Genomic DNA, 23,588 nt, shown 5'->3' with positions numbered 1-23,588 from the left:
GGCCACTTGGAGCTCCCCATGCTAGTAAATCAACAGGCAAAGAAGAAAATGAATGTTATGGCTGGGAAATTAATTCTGACTATCAGGAGGATAGCGATTGCTACTACCAAAAGGGCTTCCAAAGAAGTAGATCTGAAACACAGGGATTTCTGGGAATAGCTTTGAATATTCCCAAATCCACAGTGAGTTGGTTGTTATTTAATGTGTCCAGTAGATGGTGCCAAAGTAACATTCGTAGATGATTAGGCAGTCTCACAGGCTATTCCAAGATGATTTGTTCCCACAGCCAGCCATCCTCCTTTGCCTTGGAAAGGTGAAGTCTGCATTTGCAATTGCTAATGCCAGCTGGACAGCTCCCTGCCTATATATTGAAACTGGATGGTATTGCTTGTTTTACTTTTGGTATTGAAAGAACAAAGGTCAAACCGTTATCTTAGAGCTTTTATAGCCCTTTACTGATAAGTTTTTATGAAATCATAAAATAAACATAGTCTGAAACTAAATCGGAAAGTGTTGTGAACACGAAGGCAAAAATTTCTAGTCATATATCATATTTTTAATTTTAGAAGTTATTTGAAAGGTGTGCTGTGTTTTAAATTCACACTACACACACTGTTTTTTCCTAGTGTTATTCTTTAATCCTAAACAAGAGCACCCTGTTCGATCTTTTATAGAGAATGTTCCATCAATTGAATAGTCAAGATGCTGTAAAGGGTTTCAGTTTAAATTTACAAAGCTGTAGATAATAAAAATCATTTGCTAAGCAAAGTAGAAGAAAAGTCATAACGTAAAAGGATTTAAATGTTTTTGGCAAAATGGTTGAGAGCACAGACTCTGGAGAGAAAAGAAATCTGGATTCCAATGCTTGTTCTGTATGATCTGGGACAAAGTTCTTAGATTTTATTCTGAACCTTTGTTTCCTCAGCTGTATAATGCAGATAATAATGGTTTCTTCCTCATAACTTTGCTCTAAGATAACATGAGTACAAACAAATCACTGGGAATAAGCATAGCATGTAAGTCCTAAATAAACGCTAGCAATATTAATTCTATTATCATTATTTAACAAATGTGAAACTTTGTGAACTCATGTCTAAAATATCGAAATTTTAATGTGTAATTTGGACCTTTCATCTACAGTAAATTTGTCTTTTTTGTTTTTAAAATATCTACGGAATCATCTTTGTTATAGAATGCAACGCTATCTTCCATTCAAATAGCATGACACTGAGAGTATATTTAATTACATTTGAATGGATTTCAATTAAATCAGGATTTAATTTGTAAGTCAGACAATTTACTCATTCTTTTCTCTGAATGACACATTCAGATTCAACAGATCAATATTTATATTCTTGAAATTTAAATATAGTTCCAAATTTTGTATTAAAATATAATAAATATTTCAGAACTCGTACCTCATGGATTTCAAATAAGGCATCCTACCATATAGTTCCGTTGATTCTGTAGCTACAATCAGACATGTGTTTCATTTGAGTTCTAAAAGTTTGTTCAAGGCAACTTTAATGGGACCCCTGAAACTTCCCAACAGTTTCATTTACGGAGGTTGCTGCACCTGTGCTACACTGAGAACACGTCAATAAAGCCTTGACAACTTTGAGACAGCCAATTACAAAGGGCTCCCCAGAGAATCTCCAACTGGCCTGTGCACTGGGAGGACAGACAGAGTGGAGCCTTGGGAAGTTCCCCCCATTTGCAGGGGGAAGGAACCTAGACCCCTCCTCTTCCTGTGTGGTAACCTGGGATTTTATTTGTGAAATGGGGACCTGTTAACAGGAACCCCTCTCGCTTTACTGTATTGTTTTCCTTTTTGCCCAAAAAATCCTATAATCCCCTCACCCTTCAAAGTGTCTGTGAGCCTAATCTTTCCTGGTCCTGTGACAACAACCCAATTTGTAGCTGAACTAAGGAGAAAGTTCAGTAAGGAAATTATAGTCTACCAAAGAATTAAACATATTTTGATGCAATAATCACTGAAATCTTATTTATTATATTGGCATAAAATTATATCAATGAAAAAATAGAAGGTTCAGAAATAGACACAATGGATTATGATAATTTAGAATATAAAGAAGTACACATTAAATATTGGTGAACTGAAGAAGGTTCAGAAATAGACAGTGGATTATGATAATTTAGAATATAAGGAAGTACACATTAAATATTGGTGCACTGAATAGTATTTACTCGATAATGTGATAAATGAATTGTTCAGAAAATGCTAGATGCACACATTTTAACATATTTAAAATAAATTCTAGAAAGATTAAAAGGGCAATTTTTAAAAAATCGAATGTTAAGAAAACCAATCCTTTCAAAAATTCTGCAAGATTTTTAGTACTATTTGCGTGGTATGACTGGGAAAGTTTATCTGAAAAAGGTTAAATGGCCTGCCCGGGCCACAGTGTTAATTAGCAGAAGAGCAAGGAATCAAATACAAATTGATTTGAATATAAAACCTACAATTGTTCATTAAAATTCTACATAAATTACTTAGAAGAGTCCTCAGCATGTTTTAGACTAGATAACCTTATTATTAGTGGTGGTGATGTCATCATCACTGTCATTATTACCCATATAGCAGGAAGATGATTGTAATGTTAAGTGAAATAAATTTATCAATTTATAGATATATAACATTCTGGAGACAATGTAAGTTACTAGTATGCTTTTGGATAATGTTGCCAAAGGTTAAGCAGAACCATTAGAATGCTGAAACCTTCTGAACTAGTAATTCTTTGTAATTCATTTCAAAGTAATCAGAAGAAGTGAGTAGGCCGGGCGCGGTGGCTCAAGCCTGTAATCCCAGCACTTTGGGAGGCCGAGACGGGCGGATCACGAGGTCAGGAGATCGAGACCATTCTGGCGAACACGGTGAAACCCCATCTCTACTAAAAAAAAATACAAAAAAAATCAGCCGGGCGAGGTGGCGGCGCCTGTAGTCCCAGCTACTCTGGAGGCTGAGGCAGGAGAATGGCGGGAACCCGGGAGGCGGAGCTTGCAGTGAGCCGAGATCGCGCCACTGCACTCCAGCCTGGGCGACAGAGAGAGACTCCATCTCAAAAAAAAAAAAAAAAAGAAGTGAGTAAAAACACTTTCTGCACAAAGAAGCTTATGTAATAGTAAAAACTCGGAAATAATAAAATGTTGAATAATTGACATTATTTAAATTATGCTACATTAGCATAATAAAATATTAGGTAGTTACTTTTAATGATAATTATGGGGATAATGCAGGAAAAACTATTTGTGAAACCTCAAATGGAAAAAAGTAAATGTAAACATGGTAAAGTTGTAACTAAATGCAATAATAGAGCTTATTTAAGAACTGGAGCACAGAAAATTACACAGAGAGTTGTCATGGGGTGGAGAAGAGGATAGAGTTTAGGCGATCTTTTTCTTTGCTCTTTTTAATGTTTTTAAATGTTTTTTAATTTATAAAATAGGAGGTAATACATTTAGGCAATTTGCTTAATATATTCATGGATATAATTATAATTTCCAAATATAAATGTAAGTATATTTGGCTAAGTTCAAAATAATGTGAGCTTTAATTAATTGCTTCAGCTATTTCAAAGAGAGAAATTCAACAAATTAAATAATATAGGTTTTCAGATTTCTCTTTCTTTTTGTTCAAATTTGGAAAGTTTTTTCATCCTTAAATTAATTCTCAATTAATAATCATTGGAGGGAGAAATTGTATCTATATTTTTATAGGAATCTACCATAATGAAGGTCAATCACTTTGGTAGTCTTGGAAGAATTTAAAGACTTTTCTGACTTCTCTCTCTGTTGATTAATGTGCCATTTTGAAAGCCAAATTAATGAAACTCTTCCTTGTATAGCTCATCCTTATCCCATAAATTCATCTGGTTAATGTTAATGGGAAGATAATGACTACATTCTTGTGTCCACAACTACCACCCTTGCTTTAATATATAAAGATCGATGATGAGTCGAAATATGAGAACATTGACCAAGGAGGGGGCTGGAAATGAGATTGAAATTGTGCACCAACCTGTTGTGACCTCTTTTTAAACCTTTAAAGTACAAATGATTTTACTGCGTCTACTTCTATACTTAAAAGATATTAGCCTTAATTTGAAATGATTTTTTTAATCAATCATTATCCTTGACTGAATTCCATCTGCTGTTCCTAATACGATAATTCCTTGAATCTAAGATGTCAATGATTGGAAGCCTTATCATTATTTCGTGAACTACTAAGAAAAAAAAATACTACAAATTAAACTATAACCAACAATGCTTTCTTATCTATGAGATGTGTTATTTTGTACTTATTTAGATCACTTGTTTAGACTTTAGTCAGGATAAAACTTCTGTACAAAGTCTAAACAAGCGCTGTGGTCTTGGATTTCTTCCAAATTCTAACACCTGTTCTGCAAGTTTAAATGCCAGGGTTCCCTTGAATATTACCAAATAACCATGTTGCTTGCTCTCGTCTCTCAGGTGTTTTCTTAAACACACTGAAGGAATTCTGAACATGATACCTCACAATATACTGCTTTAGTATATGGATTATTTTTAGCTGAAGGCTCTTGAAAAATAGCAAAGGCAGGGAGAAACATTTGCTGAACTCCCTTTATCTACATAAAGATAAATCCTCCATATGAAACACTTGTTATCAATCACTTTTACAGGAGTTTCATCAACCAGGAAAGACTGACTCATCACAGGAGAGGGGACTAGAGACTGACACCACACCCAGACGAACTTCTTCACAAGCTGTCATATTTCCCACTCCTTCCTCCTCCAAAGTCCACTCACCTTTCTTAAAAATTATTTACCCTTCCCTAAGTTGTCTATCCCCCCTCTATTTCCCTGTATTCGCCTATATATTATATTCCTTTGTATGTAGTATATATGCTCCAGAATCTCACTGCTTTCTTTTTTTTGGGTATTCACTTTTTCTCTGCAATGTATGCACACATAATACTAAAAACTAAGAAACGTACATTCTTTTTCTTCTGTTAACTTTACTGTTTTCAGTTTATTTCACAGCCTCAGCTATCAAACCTACGAGGGTAGAGAAGGAAAATCTTTCCTCCCTCTAACTCTTTTTCAGAGAGTCCTTCCCTGACCACCATATACAAATTATGACAACATTACCCATATTCCTATCCCTTTTCTCTTCATTATTCTTCTTTACATCACTTATTGTCATGTGACATGAAAATCCTTCATTATTTAGGTGTGTATTGTCTGTTCCCCAAACACACTAGAATATACATTTTATGTTGGAGGGATTTCTCTTCTTCTGTTTTTTCTTTCCAGCACTTCCTACAATTCTTACCCCCTCTTATAATAGGAATGCAGTAAATACATGATGGGTAAATAAATGACTATTCATCTAAACTACAGAAAATTTAGAAAAGTTCTTCTAGTTCACAGTAATCTCCTTTCCCTTGAAAGACAGACTACTCACACTGAGAAAATTCATTTCTCTCTTAACCCTATTCTATGCTGACACTTTTAGCTGACACCGTCTTTTCATAGCTGTGTTAATATTAATACATATGCAAGTTGCCACAGCTCTTAGGCTTTGGGTGCACCATCTCCTTCCATTCTGAATAAATTGATGATAAAACTACTTCTGGCCAACTCTGGGATTATCAGCCATATGACTCTTTTCAAGTTATTTAATTTCTGAAAAACTCATGGGTTTGGTTATATGGACTCAATTAAATACTAAATATAAATAACATAGTATAACATCTGACACATACATGCACTATACATATTAACTATTATTAAGTTTTGACCTTAAAGTCCTCAGGGCTCTGTTCTAGCACTCTAGATATATTGATCAAAATATTCAAATCTATCTGAAATGCATTACGTACAGAAAAGACAGATTCATGGGGCATGGCTCAATACATATTCATTTAAATAGAATAAATGTGGAATTTACTCCATTGATGTCTAACTGGAAACCAAATAATTCAGAACGTGGTAGAGAAAGATAGATGGAGAAATAAAGAATACAGTCCTGCTCCAGGTTTAGCAATATTTAATCATGGACAGATTACATATTTTCAAATAATTTACACTCTAGATAAAGAATGAAAAAAAACAAACATCAAAGTGTTTAGACTTCTGTCTATGGTATTCCTGTACCTGAAATGGTTTGCCTTCAACTATTCTATGGCCAGTTTATTCATCATGTTTAACTTTTTCAGAGAGTCTTCCCCAACTACTCTAGATGGTGGAGTGATATGGTTTGGACCAATGTCCCCGATCAAATCTCATATCAAACTGTAATCCCCAATGTTGGAGGTGGGACCTGGTGGGAAGGGATTGGATCATGATGACAGTTTCTAATGGTTTAGCACCATCCCCCGGTGCTGTCTCCCAGCTGAGTTCTCACAGAATCTGGTTGTTTAAAAGTGTGTGGCACCTACCTGCTCTCTCTCTGTTTCTCCTACTCCAGCAGTGTAAGAAGTGTCTGCTTCCCCTTCGCCTTCCTCCATGATTGTAAGTTTCCTGAGGCCTCCCCAGCCATGCTTCCTGTACAGCCTGTGGACCTGTGAGCCAATTAGGCCTTTCTTTATAAATTATTCTATCTAAGGTGTTTTTTTATAGCAGTGCAAGAATGGACTAATACATGGAACCTTGATAAATTATTCTCTAATATTACATCCTATTCATTTTATCTATAGCACTGTTCATTTTTAGTTGTTTTTACTACTATTTTGGTATACTCATTTCTTCCGGGTTTCTTCTACTAGTGTAGAATCTAGTAAGGACAGGAACAAATTAGTACACTTCCGGCATGTACCAGAAGGCTTGACACACAAAAGGTAGTCAATTAATAGTTGTTAAATATATCAATTAAATAAAGAACAGTGTTCAGCAAAATACAGTCAAGGAGATTTGAAGAAATTATTTAAAAATATTTGAAAAATTGTTTTGCTAAATCATATCCAGACAATTTTAGTATCACAATAAAAAACGATTGAAAAAAACTGTATTACCCTTTGTTAATATAAAAATGAGCAGAGTTTGTATCCTCTCTCTCACATTTGCAAATCAGTAATTATGTGAGGCAAAGGAAGAGTGCCAGATTGGTGTAGTGGAAAAATAATCACAATGATCCTGGATTCAAGGAAATCTGATGTTATTCTCTGGCTTTTTTCCAATTGTAATGTTGGCAAAGTCACCGAACTCTCTCGGCCTTGTCTCCTCTGTGACCTGGTAGATATGAAATAAACCCTGAGAACCCTGCAGTCTTTTCTACTATTACTTTGATTTTCATTTCTCTAGTACTGTTTTTTAACTCTTGTAACGCAGTCAAAAACAGTGCAACTTCCACTTGCTTTTAATAAATAGAAGCACAAAGTGACTTTGTGACTTTTGCTAATGTTCTTCTAACTCCATTTTACTATCAGTTGTCATCTTAGGAGGACTGGGGAGAAAAAAACTTGGTGATTTTTCCCAGCGCTGACGGATCTTGAGGCATGAACTTCACAGACAGAAACCTGTCCATATTTAATAGAAATAAACCAAGAAGTTAATTTTAAAAACATGTTTAATTCTCCCTGTGGAAATCAACACCTGCCCTTTCACTGCTTAATGTATTTACTATGATGAGTTTGAAAGTTCTGAATAGATGCAGCCATGTTTATTACTAGGAAAAATGTGGTAGCCATGTTCAACAGAGAATAAAGCCATTATCCCCAAATGACCGACCTGCATATAGATTTCCCATAAGACCCTCTTTATGTCCAGTAAAAGAGAGCCAAGTCCCCCTTTAACAGGCAGCACTCTTGGCAGAGACGGTAGACTACTGCCTGGGTTGTCACTCCAAGGGCATATTTCAATTACATTCTGTTGACTGATTGTTTAAATATAACTCATAAAAGTTTCTCCTCCTTGAGACCTTCAGTACTTTGACCCTGACCTCAGTTCCCTATCACTTTCCTAGCTTCAGCTTTTTCTCTATCCAAACAAAATGACCTCAGTGACAGGCAACCTCACGGCCACTTTTGATTCTTGCTTCTTTTGGACATTTTACAGATCCTCTATGTTAAGTCCAATCGTTTGTTTTGTCACTACCGCTCCCATGTTTAAAGCATATCGAGGACGACGGCCTTAGAGTTATGCCCAATTGCTGTGCTTCACATTTATGGTTTCCAGCCTCAGCTGAGCCTTCATCTCTATACCTTTTAAGACATGGCTCTACATAATGATTGTAGTGTTTACTGTGTACACACAACACGTCAGGGTCTGTATGCTGCATTTTACATTAAGTATCTTTTTCAGTACTTTGGATGCCCTGTGAGGTAAAAATGAGGCTGAGGAAACTGAGGCAAAGAAACAAGAGGTTACAACATTTGTCTTGTTTTATACAGGTAGAAAATGCCAAATGAGTGGCACTCTCTGGTTTCTCTCGCATCTACGCCCCTGCTTACAAGCAAGCCCTCGATCAGCTCCTTCCTCTCTATGCTGAGACAGTTGGCAAAGCATAGGGGTGGAGGTTCTGGCAAAGAATTCTTAAAGCATGTGTTGAAGAATTATGCATGTATTTAAAAACACATCAGCCTAATGGAGAAATCTCAGTTAATATTTATTTTTGTCTACTTTTATAACTAATGCATGATGGCTGTAGAAAATTTTGAAAATGCATAAAAAAAATATATGTATAAAGAAAAAAAAGAAAATCATTCATAATCTCACCACCCAGAGGGGACCACTATTAACATCTGATTCTTTGCAATGTTAAATAATTTAACATCTTTAAATAATTTGACATTTTTAAACAAAAGCAACTTATTATTTATATAATTGATATATAATTATGATACATATAATACAAATACACAGACATTGGAAGATATTCAAACTCAGGGAACTAATATTTCCAACTACCAATACACGAGGTTACAAAATTAGGAAAGAATAAAATATCCATTCAAAATGCAAGATAGACCAGCAGTATTACCGTAATAAAGCACAAAAGATTTACCAATATGGTTTCAGATTTCACATTGTAAATAACTTTTAAGATGCTACCAAAATTTTGGCGTTATCTCAAAGAAAAGTATACAGAATTTCCTGAAAGCTAATTGAAATTGTCTGCCTCTTCCAACTACATATGTGTATACGTCCCAGCTTTCTTCATCTACTTCAATCAAAACAAAATATCTCAACAGATTGAATAAAGAAGCAGGTATGGTAGTCCAACTATCTTCTACTAAACCAGACATTATAATGTTAAATTACATTAAAACATAAATGTTAAAATGATATCAAACCAACGGCAACCTTCTCAAAGTTTTGAAAAATACAGATTTTAAAAAATAAATATCATTTATGACAGCGTGCAATAGGTTTATCTTTAAATAAACTGACAAATAAATATATTTTAATTTAAATTTTAATTTCTAATTTGATAAGTATAGGTAGATAGAGTATACATAAACTGAAGTTAATTGGGTCCTCAACAATTCTGAAAAATATAAAGATCCTACATGCAAAACCTTTGAGAACCATGATCTAAAAGAAATGCACGGCCAGGCACGGCCAGGCGCGGTGGCTCACGCCTGTAATCCCAGCACTTTGGGAGGCCGAGGTGGGCGGGTCACGATGTCAGGAGATTGAGACAATCCTGTCCAACATAGTGAAACCCCGTCTCTACTAAAATACCAAAAATTAGCCGGGTGTGGTGGTGCACGCCTGTACTCCCAGCTACTAGGGAGGCTGAGGCAGCAGAATCGCTTGAACCCAGGAGGCGGAGGTTGCAGTGAGCTGAGATTGCACCACTGCAGTCCAGCATGGGCGACAGAGCGAGACTCCATCTCAAAAACAAAACACAGAAAGAAAAAAAGAAAAAGAAAAAAAAGAAATGCACATGGCAGTCCTCAGACAGATGTGTTTATTATAACACTAACCACAGAGTTAGCCTACATATTGATGACCGTGTGACTAGATAAGTAATAATCATAATATTTTATGCAAGATTTACTATGTCCCCTTGTTGTTCTAAATGTTTTGCTTATTATATGATTAAATCATGTAATCGTTACAACAAACTTATGAGGAAGACATGACTATTACTTCCATTTTATAGATGAGAAAGTGAGCCCCGAGATGTTCATGATTTGCTGGTAAATAGTGGAGGCCACAATTTAAGCCCACAGTCTTACATTAAAGTCTACGAGCTTAATCACTCTGCTATGGGAGTTCCTCTAGAATGTGGTATTTGAATGGAGCAAAGCAGCATGCAGTAGTGAGAAACAATAGGTGAGGACTGCATAGCCTCGCATGGGTAGATGCCTTACAAATAATGTCATTTTTAAAAATGTGGGAAGAGGGGGGCGGTTTGTATGGTAGAAATAAAGAGATGATCAAAGTATGTCACAAATCGCAGTTTATTGCTATATAATATGGTTTGAATGTCTGTCCCCTCCAAAATTCATATTGAAATCTAATTGCCACTTTAACAGTATTAAGAAGTAGGATCTTTTTTTTTTTTTTTTAATGGAGGCTTGCTCTGTCATCCTGGCTGGAGCGCAGTGGCTCAATCTCAGCTCACTGCAACCTCCGCCTCCCAGGTTCAAGCAATTCTCCTGCCTCAGCCTCCTGAGTAGCAGGGACTACAGGAGCCTGTCACCATGCCTGGCTAATTTTTGTATTTTTAGTAGAGATGGGGTTTCAGCATATTGGCCAGGCTGTTCTTGAACTCCTGATCTTGCGATCCACCTACCTTGGCCTCCCAAAATGCTGGGATTACAGGCATGAGCCACTACATCCAGCCAAGAAGTGAGATCTTTAAAAGTGATTAGGCCGTGAGGGTTGGGTGGAATTAATGCCATTATAAAAGGGCAAGTTACACCCCAGTTTGTCTTTTTTCCTCCTACCTTCCACCATGTGAAAACATGGTGTTCCTCCCCTCCTGAGGATGCAGTGTTCGAGGTACCATCTTAAAATCAGAATCACCAAACCAAGAGTGCCTTCATGTTAGCCTTCACAGCCTCCAGAACTGTGAGCCAAAGAATCCCTGTTTATAAATTACCTAGTTTGTGGTATTCTGTTACAGTAGCGAAAAATGAACCAAGACACCATAGAAGAATTTTTTTCCCCTTAGGTTCATAATGCTTAAAGAGACAGAGAATAGGAAGAACAAATCTCACAGGGAATACGCTTGATAGATGAGGTACATGGACCACATGGTGAGTGAGTTCCAAAATGACTGAAATCGAATTGCTCAATTAGGATGGAAACAGGCCTCTGTAGAAAGCAAAGTCCAGTTAAAGTTTGAGGTATATGTTTCTATAAGTGGTTCTCAGGTGAGACTGTCATGAGTGACAAAGCAGGGATCTTAGATTAGAGGCAAGGTGACTGGTGCTGGGTTCAGAGATTAGCTCAAAGGCAGGTGTGGCTCTGTCAAAACTGAGGGCTCAGTCTTCCGAGAAGCAGCTGACAGTGTAGCCCTGAGTCAGCATGTGTAGGGAGGTGGCTCACAGAGTGTAGACTACATGGTCTTAAGCTTTCAGATTGTGTGTGTATGTGTGTGTGTGTGTGTGTGTGTGTGTATATATATATATATATATATTTTTTTTTTTTTTTTTTGAAGTCCAGTAGTTGAAATCAGTAACTCACATATGGTGTATGATAAGGCTAAGGCGTGGTGTCACATTCCTGAGGGCAGGGGAAGATCACTCCAAGTTCTCACATATGGAGTAGGATAAGACGTCACATTTTTGAGAGGCTGAGGAAATACACTTCAAGTTCTTATCACAGCAAAACATACATCGCTCACACAGCAGAGTACATGTTTGGAGTCATTTCAAAGCCACATGACAGGAGAGAATTGTATCGCTGTGACTTTATAGCAAAATACCACTTGTATAAATGTTGAAGACACATAAAACAGCACCATACATTTTCAAGGATAAACAAGTATCTCAATAAATGTGTAGAAGGTGAATTGGAAAGATATTTACTAGTTGCTTCCAGACGACTTCTGGTGGGGAAAATAAATGGACTAGAAAATAAGTAGATGAAAAATATAAATAAAATAGAAAGTCTCTTCACAAAATGATACTGATAGTATGCAGTGAACTGAATAATATTGTTAATTTAATTTTTATATCAAAGTTAGCAAGAACAATGAAAATTACGTCTACCCAAATTTCCCACCCCTCATAAAAACATAGCCTACAATTGTCTTGAAGAAAGAGATTCTCCTGCTTCTGCCATGGTGACAGGGATATGCCCAACTAACTGTGGAAAACAGTCAGCTCTTTGTTTCAACTTTACTCATCAGCCTCACAGTCTGACTCTGTTTATGAGGCTCTCCTCCACCAGCCAGAAAGGATGACATGCCATACCTGCAAAACTTGTACAGCATCAACAGAATGAATCTTTCCAACAAGCCAAAACATTGACTATCGTGGCACAGAATATGTCCCACCCATTACTAAATCTAGATATCCTTTTATTCCACCTTCTCATGATTTTCTTTTTCCTGGAAAACAAAAGTATTTCTTTCATAGTCCAGCTAGCATGATACATCAGCGAGTCAGAATTCTAGCTTTGTTGTAAGGTTTCGTGAATGTCCGATCCTCTTATTTTGTACTTTTCTATTTCCTAGGTAAATCTGAGTATTTCACCCAGTTTTCCTTAACTAGGCATTGAAAACTCAGTTTTTTCTTACAGACCTTCATGTCTTCCTGCTCATTTGCACAGCCTTATCTTGCACCTTCTATAAAACGGAGAAACTTGACATTAAAATGTAATTTTTATTACATTTTGAGGGATTCCCAGATAATTTTTTCCCCAATCTCCTTAGGTAGGGACTTCTTTACTATAGTCGCCACACACATCTATTACCCTCCCCAACTTCTACACAATTTTGGGGGGCATTCCTCCCTTCTCCCACCAATCAAGGAGCCAGGTATCTCTACCGAGCTGAGTAAATGTAGAAATCTTACTACTTCCAGTTGCTAGCACCCACATTACCTGAGGGGACTGATTCCTAGAGGTCAAAGACAAATGCTGGGTTTGGTGCCTGAGTTGGTTTTAGGCTTCATTTTCTTCCTGGCTTCCTCCTCCCTGGCACAGGTTCAAAGTTGTTTCTTTCCTCATAACTATATCTGAAAAAGCAAGGCCCATTCTACTAGAAGACCTTGTATTTTCCGTGGAGAATCTACAGAGTGAGCAGTTTGAAAGTGCAGATAGGAGGAGGGTTCTTCAGGCTGTGGCTGCTGAGAGCGAGGTATTCCCAAATTGGTGCACGTATTTGTGGAAAGGAGACAAAGTTTCTGAGTCTTGAGCTGCACCCTTAATTCTTCACAGACATGTTGATTTTAAAGTTAAACCTACAACCACTTCCTTGCGTAGGGTCAAGCAAGCATGGTATGAAGAGAGGAAGACAAATGAATTGTTTTCCAAACATTCCCCAGGACTTCAGTTCCATAAGGTATCATCTGGTCGAATTCGTCTGTGGAAGTTGTCTGGTTCCTCAGTTTCACCCATTCTATGGCCAGCCCAGACTTCCCCAGGTAGGACTCATGCCCCTTCCTCCAGAAAGCAGAACTTCTCCTGTCCTAAATCCTCCATTCTCTCCATCTACCAGTTAAATAAATCCCAGGCAGTAGACGGAAAGCTCCTTGTCCTGAAGTATAATATCCATCCTTGTAAAATACTACATGGCCTTATCTTTATCCTTACATTTAGGAATTTCTAATATTTCTCCCTCTTTTGTTGCTTCAGGTGCCAAATAAAACAAAATGCTTCATCAAACCAACGACATACATCATGTGTCAAGTATGTGCCTCAAAGTAACTTGTTGCGTACTCCTTAGTTCTGTATACAGGCTCACAGTTTCTTAGTATTTACTAACAATCAGAATGCAATTCTTTAACTTTTTTTGTTCCCCTTTGTACATCATGTGTCACCTTTAATTCTTTGTTCATCCTAGTTACTGTGAAATTTTTCATTTACTTGCTTTGTAGTTACTTTGAAGAGTAAAATGTAGATGAGATGCAGTATACTGTTAAGGTTTTCTAATACTACGGGGAGTGTTTCATTGGTTTGTAAAGTTAAGGCCATTGTAATAAATTTGCTCCTTAAAATTCTACTGACACTTCTTCTTAATATTTTTTAAGAGACAGCTGTAACATTGTTTGCAAACGTAGTCTCACCCCAGCGAGAAACTAGCTTTGTGCTTCGGTCATAAAAGGGACACAGGTTTGTTTTTTGTTTCATTTTCTTTTTTATTATACTTTATGTTCTAGGGTACATGTGCACAACGTGCAGGTTTGTTACCTATGTATACATGTGCCGTGTTGGTGTGTTGCACCCATTAACTCCCCATTTACATTAGGTTTCTAGTAGGAAATGGAAAGGAGAGAACTACTGAGTCAAGCGCAAACTCCCCACCAGGCAGAGAGCAGCCCGCTATATACAACTGTCCTTGTCCGGCTCCCTCCGCACCTTCCCTCGTCTGGGCCCAACCCCATTCCACCCACACCCCGCCCCAGGCGCACTGGCTGGGACCGACAGGCCGGGACTAAGTTGACAGCTGACTCTGCCGGGCGGAGTGCGTGTCCTCCCACCGTGCCGTCGCTGAGCTGACAGTCCGCTGCCAGGGAAAGTGACAGCCGCAGCCGGCTCGCAGCCAGCAGCCAGACGCCCGCGGACCATGCTCTGCAGTCCGCAGAACTGGGGCGGCTCCTATCAGCGGGTCCGCGGGGGGCTTGATGCGCAGGTAAAGTTCTCTGGTTCTTAGGGGAGAGGAGAGGCGGGTCGTGGGGCCACTGTGGGTGCGGGAGTGGAAGTGGGGAGAGGTGAGTCCTCGAACCCTGGATGTGGACTGACAAGCCCTTGTTTGAGTAGCCATCACACACGGGACAGACCGACCCGCATACACACTCAATCCTGGAAGCAGAGATCAGAGATCAGGGTGTGAACCACAGGAGCTCAGTCTTGGTAGTGCTGGAGGAGAGGAGGAGGCATATTTGTTTGAAGAGATAAGTAACTCCCCCATAAACAGAAAGGATGGGTGGACCTGTCATCGCTGAAGGGACACAGGTTGGAGGGGAATTCTACAACCACTGAGTGATCCCATTAAAACCGCAGAGCACTGGGGATTAATAATACTCAGTATGGATTTTGGGACCCAGGTCTGGGGTAAATCCAGAAACTTCAGACACTTAACTGTGCTCTGCTCTGGCGCACTATACCTCATGCTTCTACAATGGGAGTCAGATGCGAAGGCGGTAGTCAGAGAAATGAACCCTACAGTTGTGTATTAGCAACAATTCCCCTAACAAGAGTTCCATTTGTTTCACTTATCATCACTATACAAGACATGGGCTTAGAAACAGCCCTGTTGTCCTAACAAAGAAAAACTACATAATTCCGATTCAGGGGCACTTGTTCTAATCTTGGCTTTTTCAGTAACTCTGAGTGTCAAATAGATGTGACATCTATTCTGATCACATACGAAATCAAACTATAAATTTATTTAAAATTAAGTTATATGTAAACTACTTTTATAAAAGTCTATAAAATAGAAGGGCTGAAAAAGTTCCTTGAAAATGTGGAAAAGTTCCATCACTATAGTACTGTACCGTAGACATGGCAGGCTCAATTGTGCAAGCTGGTTTAATATCATTAGTGTAACAGCCAAGGTGACCAAAGGCAGTAAATTATGAATTTGTAGTTGAAAAATTATAAAACACAATTTTGTCACCCCAAATTCTAGTCGATTCTTCCTCTAGTATTCAAACACTGTTTCCTTGATTATTATTCAACTTTGACAGCCTTCATACAGGAATCCGCTTAAACAAGGTTGAAAATATTCATTTTAATTTCATTCTGTATTTGTTATTTCTATGATGTCAAATTTTTAAAAAAGTTGATGGTAGCCAAGCACAGTGGCTCACGCCTGTAATCCCAGCACTCTGGGAGGCCAGGCATAGAGGCACACTCATGTAGTCCCAGCTACTTGGAGGGGCTGAGGTGGAAGGATTACTTGAGCCTGGGAGGTGGAGGCTGCAGTGAGCCATGTTCACTCCACTTCACTGAAGCCTGGGCACATAGTGAGACACTATCTCAAAAAAAAAAAAAATTGATGGCTTCAAAATGTATAAAAAACCTCTGTTTACCTACATATTGATTTCATATTTTTAATACAACAGATCTCAGGTAAAAATCCCTATGTAACTAAAAGCTAAGAACATACCTTTCTAATTGGATTTTTATGGCTAACATGGTGACCTGTGAATAGATGCTTCTAAGTATTTTTTGTGGGTAGTGATTAGCATCCATCCATTCATTCGGTCAGTCATCCAAAGCATGTTTATTATGAGCTGGGCCCTGGGCCTTGAGAAACTGGAGATTTCTCCAGAAGCTAGCGATACAGAGATAAATCAACTATAGTTTCTGTCTTCCAGTGGCACTAAATCTAGTAAGAGAGAAACACCTTCCAGGAAATAATGAGAGAGTTGGGTAATATGAGGGTATATTCAGTGAGTGCCAACCTGAAGGAGCTCTTAAGTCCTCCCTGAGGAGTATGTTAAGGTTGCTCTGGTAATACAGAACCTGTTTCAGAGCCTTGGACTGGAGTGAGAGGACAGAAATTACAAAAGGCACTGAAACTTGAGTAGGATTGAAGCACAAAAGCCAGGAGAAAGGAGGCAGAAGGAAGTGGGCAGTAGGAAAGGTGTAGGTAGTGAAAAACAGGGCTGCATGGGTACTGAGTTGAGAGTGTGGATTTAGAACTGGAGTATAGAATAAACTAAGTGGTTTAGATCTTGTTTCCAATACTTTGTTGCAAGACCCTAGGTGAGTTTCTTAAACTCTGGGTGTTAGTTTCCATTTCCATAAAATAGTGGTGACAGAAATTATGCCATCATAAAGATATTTTACATTTAGTGAAATAATGTACTTAGTACAGAATTTAGCACATTTTAAGTGATTAAAAAATGTAAGTTTTATCTGTCTGGGCGTGATGGCACACACTGATAATCCCAGCACTTTGAGAGGCTGAGAGGGGTAGATCACCTGAGGTCAGGAGTACCAGACCAGCTTGGCCAACATGGGGAAACCCCGTCTCTACTAACAATACAAAAATTAGCCGAGCCTAGTGGCAGACGCGTGTAATTCCAGCTACTCAGGAGGCTGAGGCAGGAGAGTCGCGTGAACCCGGGAGGCAGAGGTTGCAGTAAGCCAAGATTGCACCACTGCACTCCAGCCTGGGTGACAGAGCAAGACTCTATGTCAAAAAAAAAAAAAAAAAAAAAGTAAGTTTTTTTTTTTTTTTAAATTCTAGAAGTTTTTCCTCCTCCATGAGCATCTACTTTCATTTTCCAGTAACTTCCTCCACTATTCCCAAAATCCTCCTATAAAATCCACAAAGGAAGCTTCTGAAATTAGGCATTATAGGATATCAGTAAACATAGCGATCTGTCACACAAACGATATTGCCATGAGGCCACATCTCAATATTAAACCCAAGGAAGCTTGAAAACAGCACATTTCAGAACCCTGGCTGTGCTATGATCTGGTGGTCTAAATACTTCTTGTTCTTCTGCCATAATCCAGAAGTAACAGGACCTCCATTCTAGTGAAAATTACTCTTAAATCAGCAATGTCGAGGTAAGTTTATGGAATGCCTACTGTAAGCTCAATAGTAAATAAATACAATAGATAATAAAATAGCGTAAATAAGATCTGTAGTGGACATGGGGACACACGAAATGAGAAACTCATTTGGGGCCAATTGGGTCTGCAGACCAGAATTGCTGTCAGATTAAGAACAAATGAGTTAGAAAGATGATAAATATTTAATGGAGAAGATGGGAGTAAATTAGAACATTCGAAGATACTCAGAATTGTCATGTTCTATTTTTCTGCATACAAATTAGTATGTGCAATATATAATCAACTCAATGAGATCCATAATATGAATTCGATAGTTATGAATGCATTGAAAAGTCATTTGCACATTCTTGGTGCTTGGTAAGGATTAATTCCCTTCATCAGCCTTAAAAAAAAAAACAACAACAACAAAAAAAAAACCTGGATGCTATTCCTTCTGGGATGGTTGGACTTTACTGTGATTCAGCATAAGATACCTGGTTCACATCTAAGGAGGCTATTTACCAGAATATATAAAGGGCATCATATAAGATGCTTTCACATGAAAAAATGGTCCTAGAAGGAATGTTAAACCAAATACTGATGTCTCAGTCTGCTAAAATAGCCATCTGCAGTAGCTTTGCAAGGCTTAGGTGCCTAAAACAACCATGTTACTTAGTTCATTATTCTTTGTGTCAATTGGATTGTGTCCTGGTTTGGGTCAGTTTGGCCGGTAACTCCTGCATTCTCTTATGCATAGGATTGTTGCGAGAACTAAATACAGTGACAGTGATTCTACGATTGTAGAATCCGCTGGCAGATGGGCTGGTAGCCAGATAATCTAGAACCACCTTATTCCTATATCTGGCAGTTTTCAAGCGATTGGCCTGGTAATAGAGCATCAGATGAGTGCCTTAGTTCTCCTCCACATGATCTGTCATCCTTCAGCAGCCTAACTCCAGCTCAGTCACATGGTGCACTCAGTATTCTAAGCACAGCAGGAGCCAAAGTATTGAGGCTTTTTGAGGCTTAGAATTGGAGCTCTTTCAATGTCACTCCTGTTGTATTTCTATGATCAAAACAAGACACAATGCCAGCCCAGATACAAAGGGTGCGAAATAGATTCCACCTCTTGATGGGAAAAGCTGCAAAGAATTGGTAGCCATTTACAGTTTTCCACAGAAATATATGTGTTTTGGATATGAATCAGATCCTTGCATTGGTGGCAAATTATCACATTAGCAACTCCCTGTGAAATTTGAACTTATGACATAAAATACATCCTCCAGGTTAATTAGATAATTTTTAGAACATTTTTTCCAATAATTTGTGTACTTATTTTTTAGAAGTATGTTGGTAACAATAGTGATGACAATTTTATTGTTCATATATTTGAGTCATTGTTTTGGGCTAATGGTGTGATAAGTATTTTATATTTATCACTATATTTAGTTCTTGCAAAAATCTTATAATGATAAATGCCATTTTGGTAAATTGTATATATCTTACATGATTGATATTATATAATTTGTTATAACACAGAGAACAGATCTGGCGTCAAATATATTTTCTCATCTCTACTTTGGGCATTTTGTTGTATATGATAAAATTTGGATTTACTCATTCCTTCTAGCTTCAGAATTTTTTAAATTGGTAAATACTGATTATGGAATCAGAACTGAGTTAGAGAAGATCACTAGAAAATTTCTTAAATGTTAGACAGTTTCTAAAAATCAAAATTAACTTGGTGACTAGTCTTACTTGTCTTACTTTTTAAAATGCAAAGAGATTGATGCTGACTATAAAAACATAAAATGGTTGTTTTTTTTTTTTTTTTTTTTTTTTTTTTTTTTTTTTTTTTTTTTTTTTTGAGACAGAGTCTTGCTCTGTCGCCCAGGCTGGAGTGCAGTGGCGCGATCTCTGCTCACTGCAAGCTCCGCCTCCCGGGTTCACGCCATTCTCCTGCCTCAGCCTCCCGAGTAGCTGGGACTACAGGCGCCCACAACCGCGCCCGGCTAATTTTTTTTGTATTTTTAGTAGAGACGGGGTTTCACCGTGGTCTCGATCTCCTGACCTTGTGATCCGACCGCCTCGGCCTCCCAAAGTGCTGGGATTACAGGCGTGAGCCACCTGGGAGACATCTCTTTTTAAACCTCTTTTCTCTTAGTTAAACCAATATAGTAAATGGGAAAACTTTATGGAAATGTTATAACCCACCCCAAAATAACATGTAATTGTGACAATATGTAATTATGTATATAATTTTAAAGATATGTAAACACATATAGAAGTACACTAGAGAACTATTACATTCTCTTATTTTTCTATTTTTCAGAAAAAGAAAACTATCTTTAGCAATTTAAATGCTTTACATTTATCTTATATATACATAGACATATATAATACATATGTGTATAAATTATTCATGTATATTATACTGTCATATAATTGTATTAATTGTAAATAACCAATATGGGCTATTAAGTTCAACGAACTGTCCCTCTGTATGTGTACAAATATATATGTACACATATATGTATATGTACGTATATTGTATATGTATATATTGTATACAAATACATATAATTGCAAATTTACAGTTCTAAAATCTCTCTATGTATGTGTTTGTACCTGTACCTACAATTTTCCTTTCCAACATGACTTATTGCTACACACACCATCGCCATGTTGAGGGAAATCTTGAAATTCCTCTAGTCCAACCACCATACAAGAATATCTTCACTTAACTATACTTCTTAAGAATTATAACAACATATCTGCAACTATTAGTAGAATAAATAATCTCAGGTTTACTTTTCTGACAAAATATATTTCAAATGTAAATTAAAAATATTTACTTTATACACTATTCTCTGTATTTTTTCTTTTCAGAAATGCAGTCCAGAGAAAAGTGCCTCATTTTTCAGTAAAGTGACATATTCCTGGTTTAGCAGGTAGGAATTTTACTAATATATTCGTAGCATTCCACACTGAAAAAGATCCCAAGGGAAATGACACCTGAATTTTCTTTAATCTCAACGTGAATTGTTGTACAAAATTGTCTCATATTACTTATTACACAGAAATCATAGGTAAAAACATACTAAACAGTTCCACAGATAACAGTACTAATATTCCTCCAATATGTCTGTCCCTTTATAGAGTTTTCATCTCATTAGCACTAGGGAAGGACAGAAAAATGAACTTCTTTTTTAGCATCGAGTATATGCTATCCACTTTGTGTTTATTATTTCATTAAATTCTCCCCGAAGTGCTATGAGAAAGGCATTTGCATGAGAAAAATTTAGGCTCAGGAAAGGAAAGCATCTGTCCATTGATACTCATGTAGGAGTAAGTATGTGTTTTAAACCAATTTCTGATGAGTTCATGTTTCATGCTTTATTTTTGCTATGTCATTCTACTTTTTATTAGAAATGCTCTCTTATATACTCATATATGCTACTATTAAAACACACACAAACACACACAGCCCCAATCATTTTATAAGACATGTATTATGGGTTTCCTTATAGAATAATTCATCCATAGTGTATGATGAGGGCTCAGAATTTCTTCGGGAGATACCATTTTGAACTTTGATTTTAACACATAAATTAAATCGTATTGAATGGGAAGAGTTGATGTTTTCTTATTTTATAAATTCAGAAGCTTTCTTTAGAAATGTATTTCTTTTTCCCCATAACAGAAAGTCCATAATAATATGAAGTTAAATTTGTCTTTCTAGCTTTATGCCCCTTGCTTTACAGTTCACAGAAACAAAATTGCTCAGTTTTATCTACAGATATGTTCCCACGAAGGAATTAATCTTTTAAAAAATGATTGGCCCCAAACTCCGCTAGTCTTTAAAAATGCAGAGATAAATGACTTCGTTTCTGTCTTCTAGGAATTCGTAGTAGAACTAAAAAGATTAAAAAGTATACCACCATTACAAAAAAGGGGACAAGACAACATAAGCATAACTGACAAACACACATTTTCAGGAGTGTCATCTAATCGAGTTTGCACAACTAGGGACTATTTCACAGATACCAATGTTTTCACTTAACATTTAAAGATGTGTAGGAGTGAGTAACATGGTATCCCAAGTTGAGCAAATAAAATGTGAAAACCACAATAAAAGGTGGGAAAGAACTGGCTGGGAAGTTTAGACGTGGTGAAAAACTGTGGGTTCAGACTGAGACATTTTTAAGTTTTGAGATACATATGAAGCATCACATGAAAATGAGTTTGGATATGTGGCTTCCAGGCTTCGAATAAACCTTTGACCTATAGATATGGATTTGGGAGTCACTGACTAGAGGACAGTAGTTGAAACCATGCGTATGAATGAGATCGCCCAGAGGAAGAACCCATTGAATAGGTTGAACAAATGCAACATTGGCAATCCTCAGTATTTAAAAGGCAAGAGAAAGAGGAGTCTACAAAAAAGCTAAGTAAAGGTGTTCAGAATACATTGTAAGAGAAGTATCTGATGAAATAGTATGAGTGACAGGAAAGAAAAGAGAGACTGTCAAGAAAGTAAAAAAATAAAGTGGTCAATAGGGCCAAATACTGAAAAGGAGTAAATTAAAATAATAACAAAATATTCTCCATTAAATTTGTCAACATGAAGATCATTGGGGAGCTTTTTAAAGCAATTGAAGTAGAAAATGTATATACTTGTGAGCAAATACTTGGGCAGAAGGGATTAAATTGTGATAAGATTTTCAAGTTACACAAATCTAGGAATCTCTTAAAGAGATAGCAAAACTATGTAACATTAAGCAGCACACTAGAAAAAAGAAAGCATAGCTAGAAATGTAAATGTGAGCTATTTACAGTTAATGTTTTTAACACTTCAAATTTGTGTATGTATAGAAATGTTTTCCAAACCTGAATTTTGTTTATGGAGAAGCTGAGAGGAAGAGTGACACCTGCCCCAGCTTTAAAAAATTCCAGTCTCTGGCTGGGCGCGGTGGCTCATGCCTGTAATCCCAGCACTTTGGGAGGCTGAGGCGGGCGGATCACGAGGTCAGGAGATCGAGACCATCCTGGCTAACACGGTGAAACCCCGTCTCTACTAAAAATACAAAAAATTAGCTGGAAGTGGTGGCGGCGCCTGTGGTCCCAGCTACTCGGGAGGCTGAGGCAGGAGAATGGCGGGAACCCGGGAGGCAGAGCTTGCAGTGAGCGGAGATAGCGCCACTGCACTCCGTCTCAAAAATAAATAAATAAATAAAAATAAAAAATAAAAAATTCCAGTCTCATTTTAAAGTCATAGGTATCACAGAATTTAAGTAATGCAAATAAAATTAATTTTAAATAAATGTAGTTTTAAAGTTTGATTATCAAGCTATAAAACCTATATGCATATATATTAAATATTGCAAACATTATTTTAGCATTCCTGAAGAAGCTGAAATTAAGTTTAATAAGCAAGATAAGATATAGCAAATCTTCAAATATGACAGCCTAGCATTCTGAAATCCATATCTTAAGTCAATCAAACAAACCATCAAGCTCTAACTGTGAATATCACATTTATTTTCTAGTTTAATTTGAATATCTCAGAATTAGATATGAAATATTTTCAGAGAATGTTGTTATCCAGAACTGTCATTGGCATGAATCTAATTTGATTTCTTATGTGGTGATTAAACAATTGTAGCAGAAACCTAACTATTGTTCAAGAGAATGTCCCTTTGAAGTCAAAGATGAATTGTATTCTCAGATCCATTTTTGGAGTTACAGAATAGTGTCAAATTATTTCCTAGAACAAATTCAAGCATCAATAATTATATGAATAACTCAATTAAAATGTGCTCAGAAGACACAATAATTAAAAAATTATATACTTATGAGCCTTAATTCCTAAGACAATAGCTATCTAGATCATTCTGATGATCAAATAATTGCCAAGCCTTTATTAGCAAATATAATCTGTCACCAGTGTATAG

The 23,588-nt window shown here is 37.1% G+C and overlaps 1 protein-coding gene across 1 annotated transcript in view; it reads left to right on the top strand.

The window, feature by feature from the left end:
- Window positions 1–14,569: 14,569 nt before the first annotated feature.
- Window positions 14,570–23,588, top strand: part of LOC126949671 (multidrug resistance-associated protein 1-like) — a 92,785-nt gene continuing 83,766 nt past the window's right edge. Inside the window, exons 1-2 of the mRNA XM_050782366.1 lie at window positions 14,570–14,755; window positions 20,524–20,585. Coding sequence (XP_050638323.1) covers window positions 14,690–14,755; window positions 20,524–20,585 — 128 coding nt within the window. The 5' untranslated portion in view covers window positions 14,570–14,689. The remainder of the gene's footprint in view (window positions 14,756–20,523; window positions 20,586–23,588) is intronic.

This window comes from Macaca thibetana, chromosome 3, assembly GCF_024542745.1.
Source record: "Macaca thibetana thibetana isolate TM-01 chromosome 3, ASM2454274v1, whole genome shotgun sequence".
In the NCBI taxonomy this organism is placed as follows: Eukaryota; Metazoa; Chordata; class Mammalia; order Primates; family Cercopithecidae; genus Macaca; species Macaca thibetana.
The sequence above is the reverse complement of the archived record's forward strand: the minus strand, read 5'-3'. Positions and strand labels throughout refer to the sequence as shown.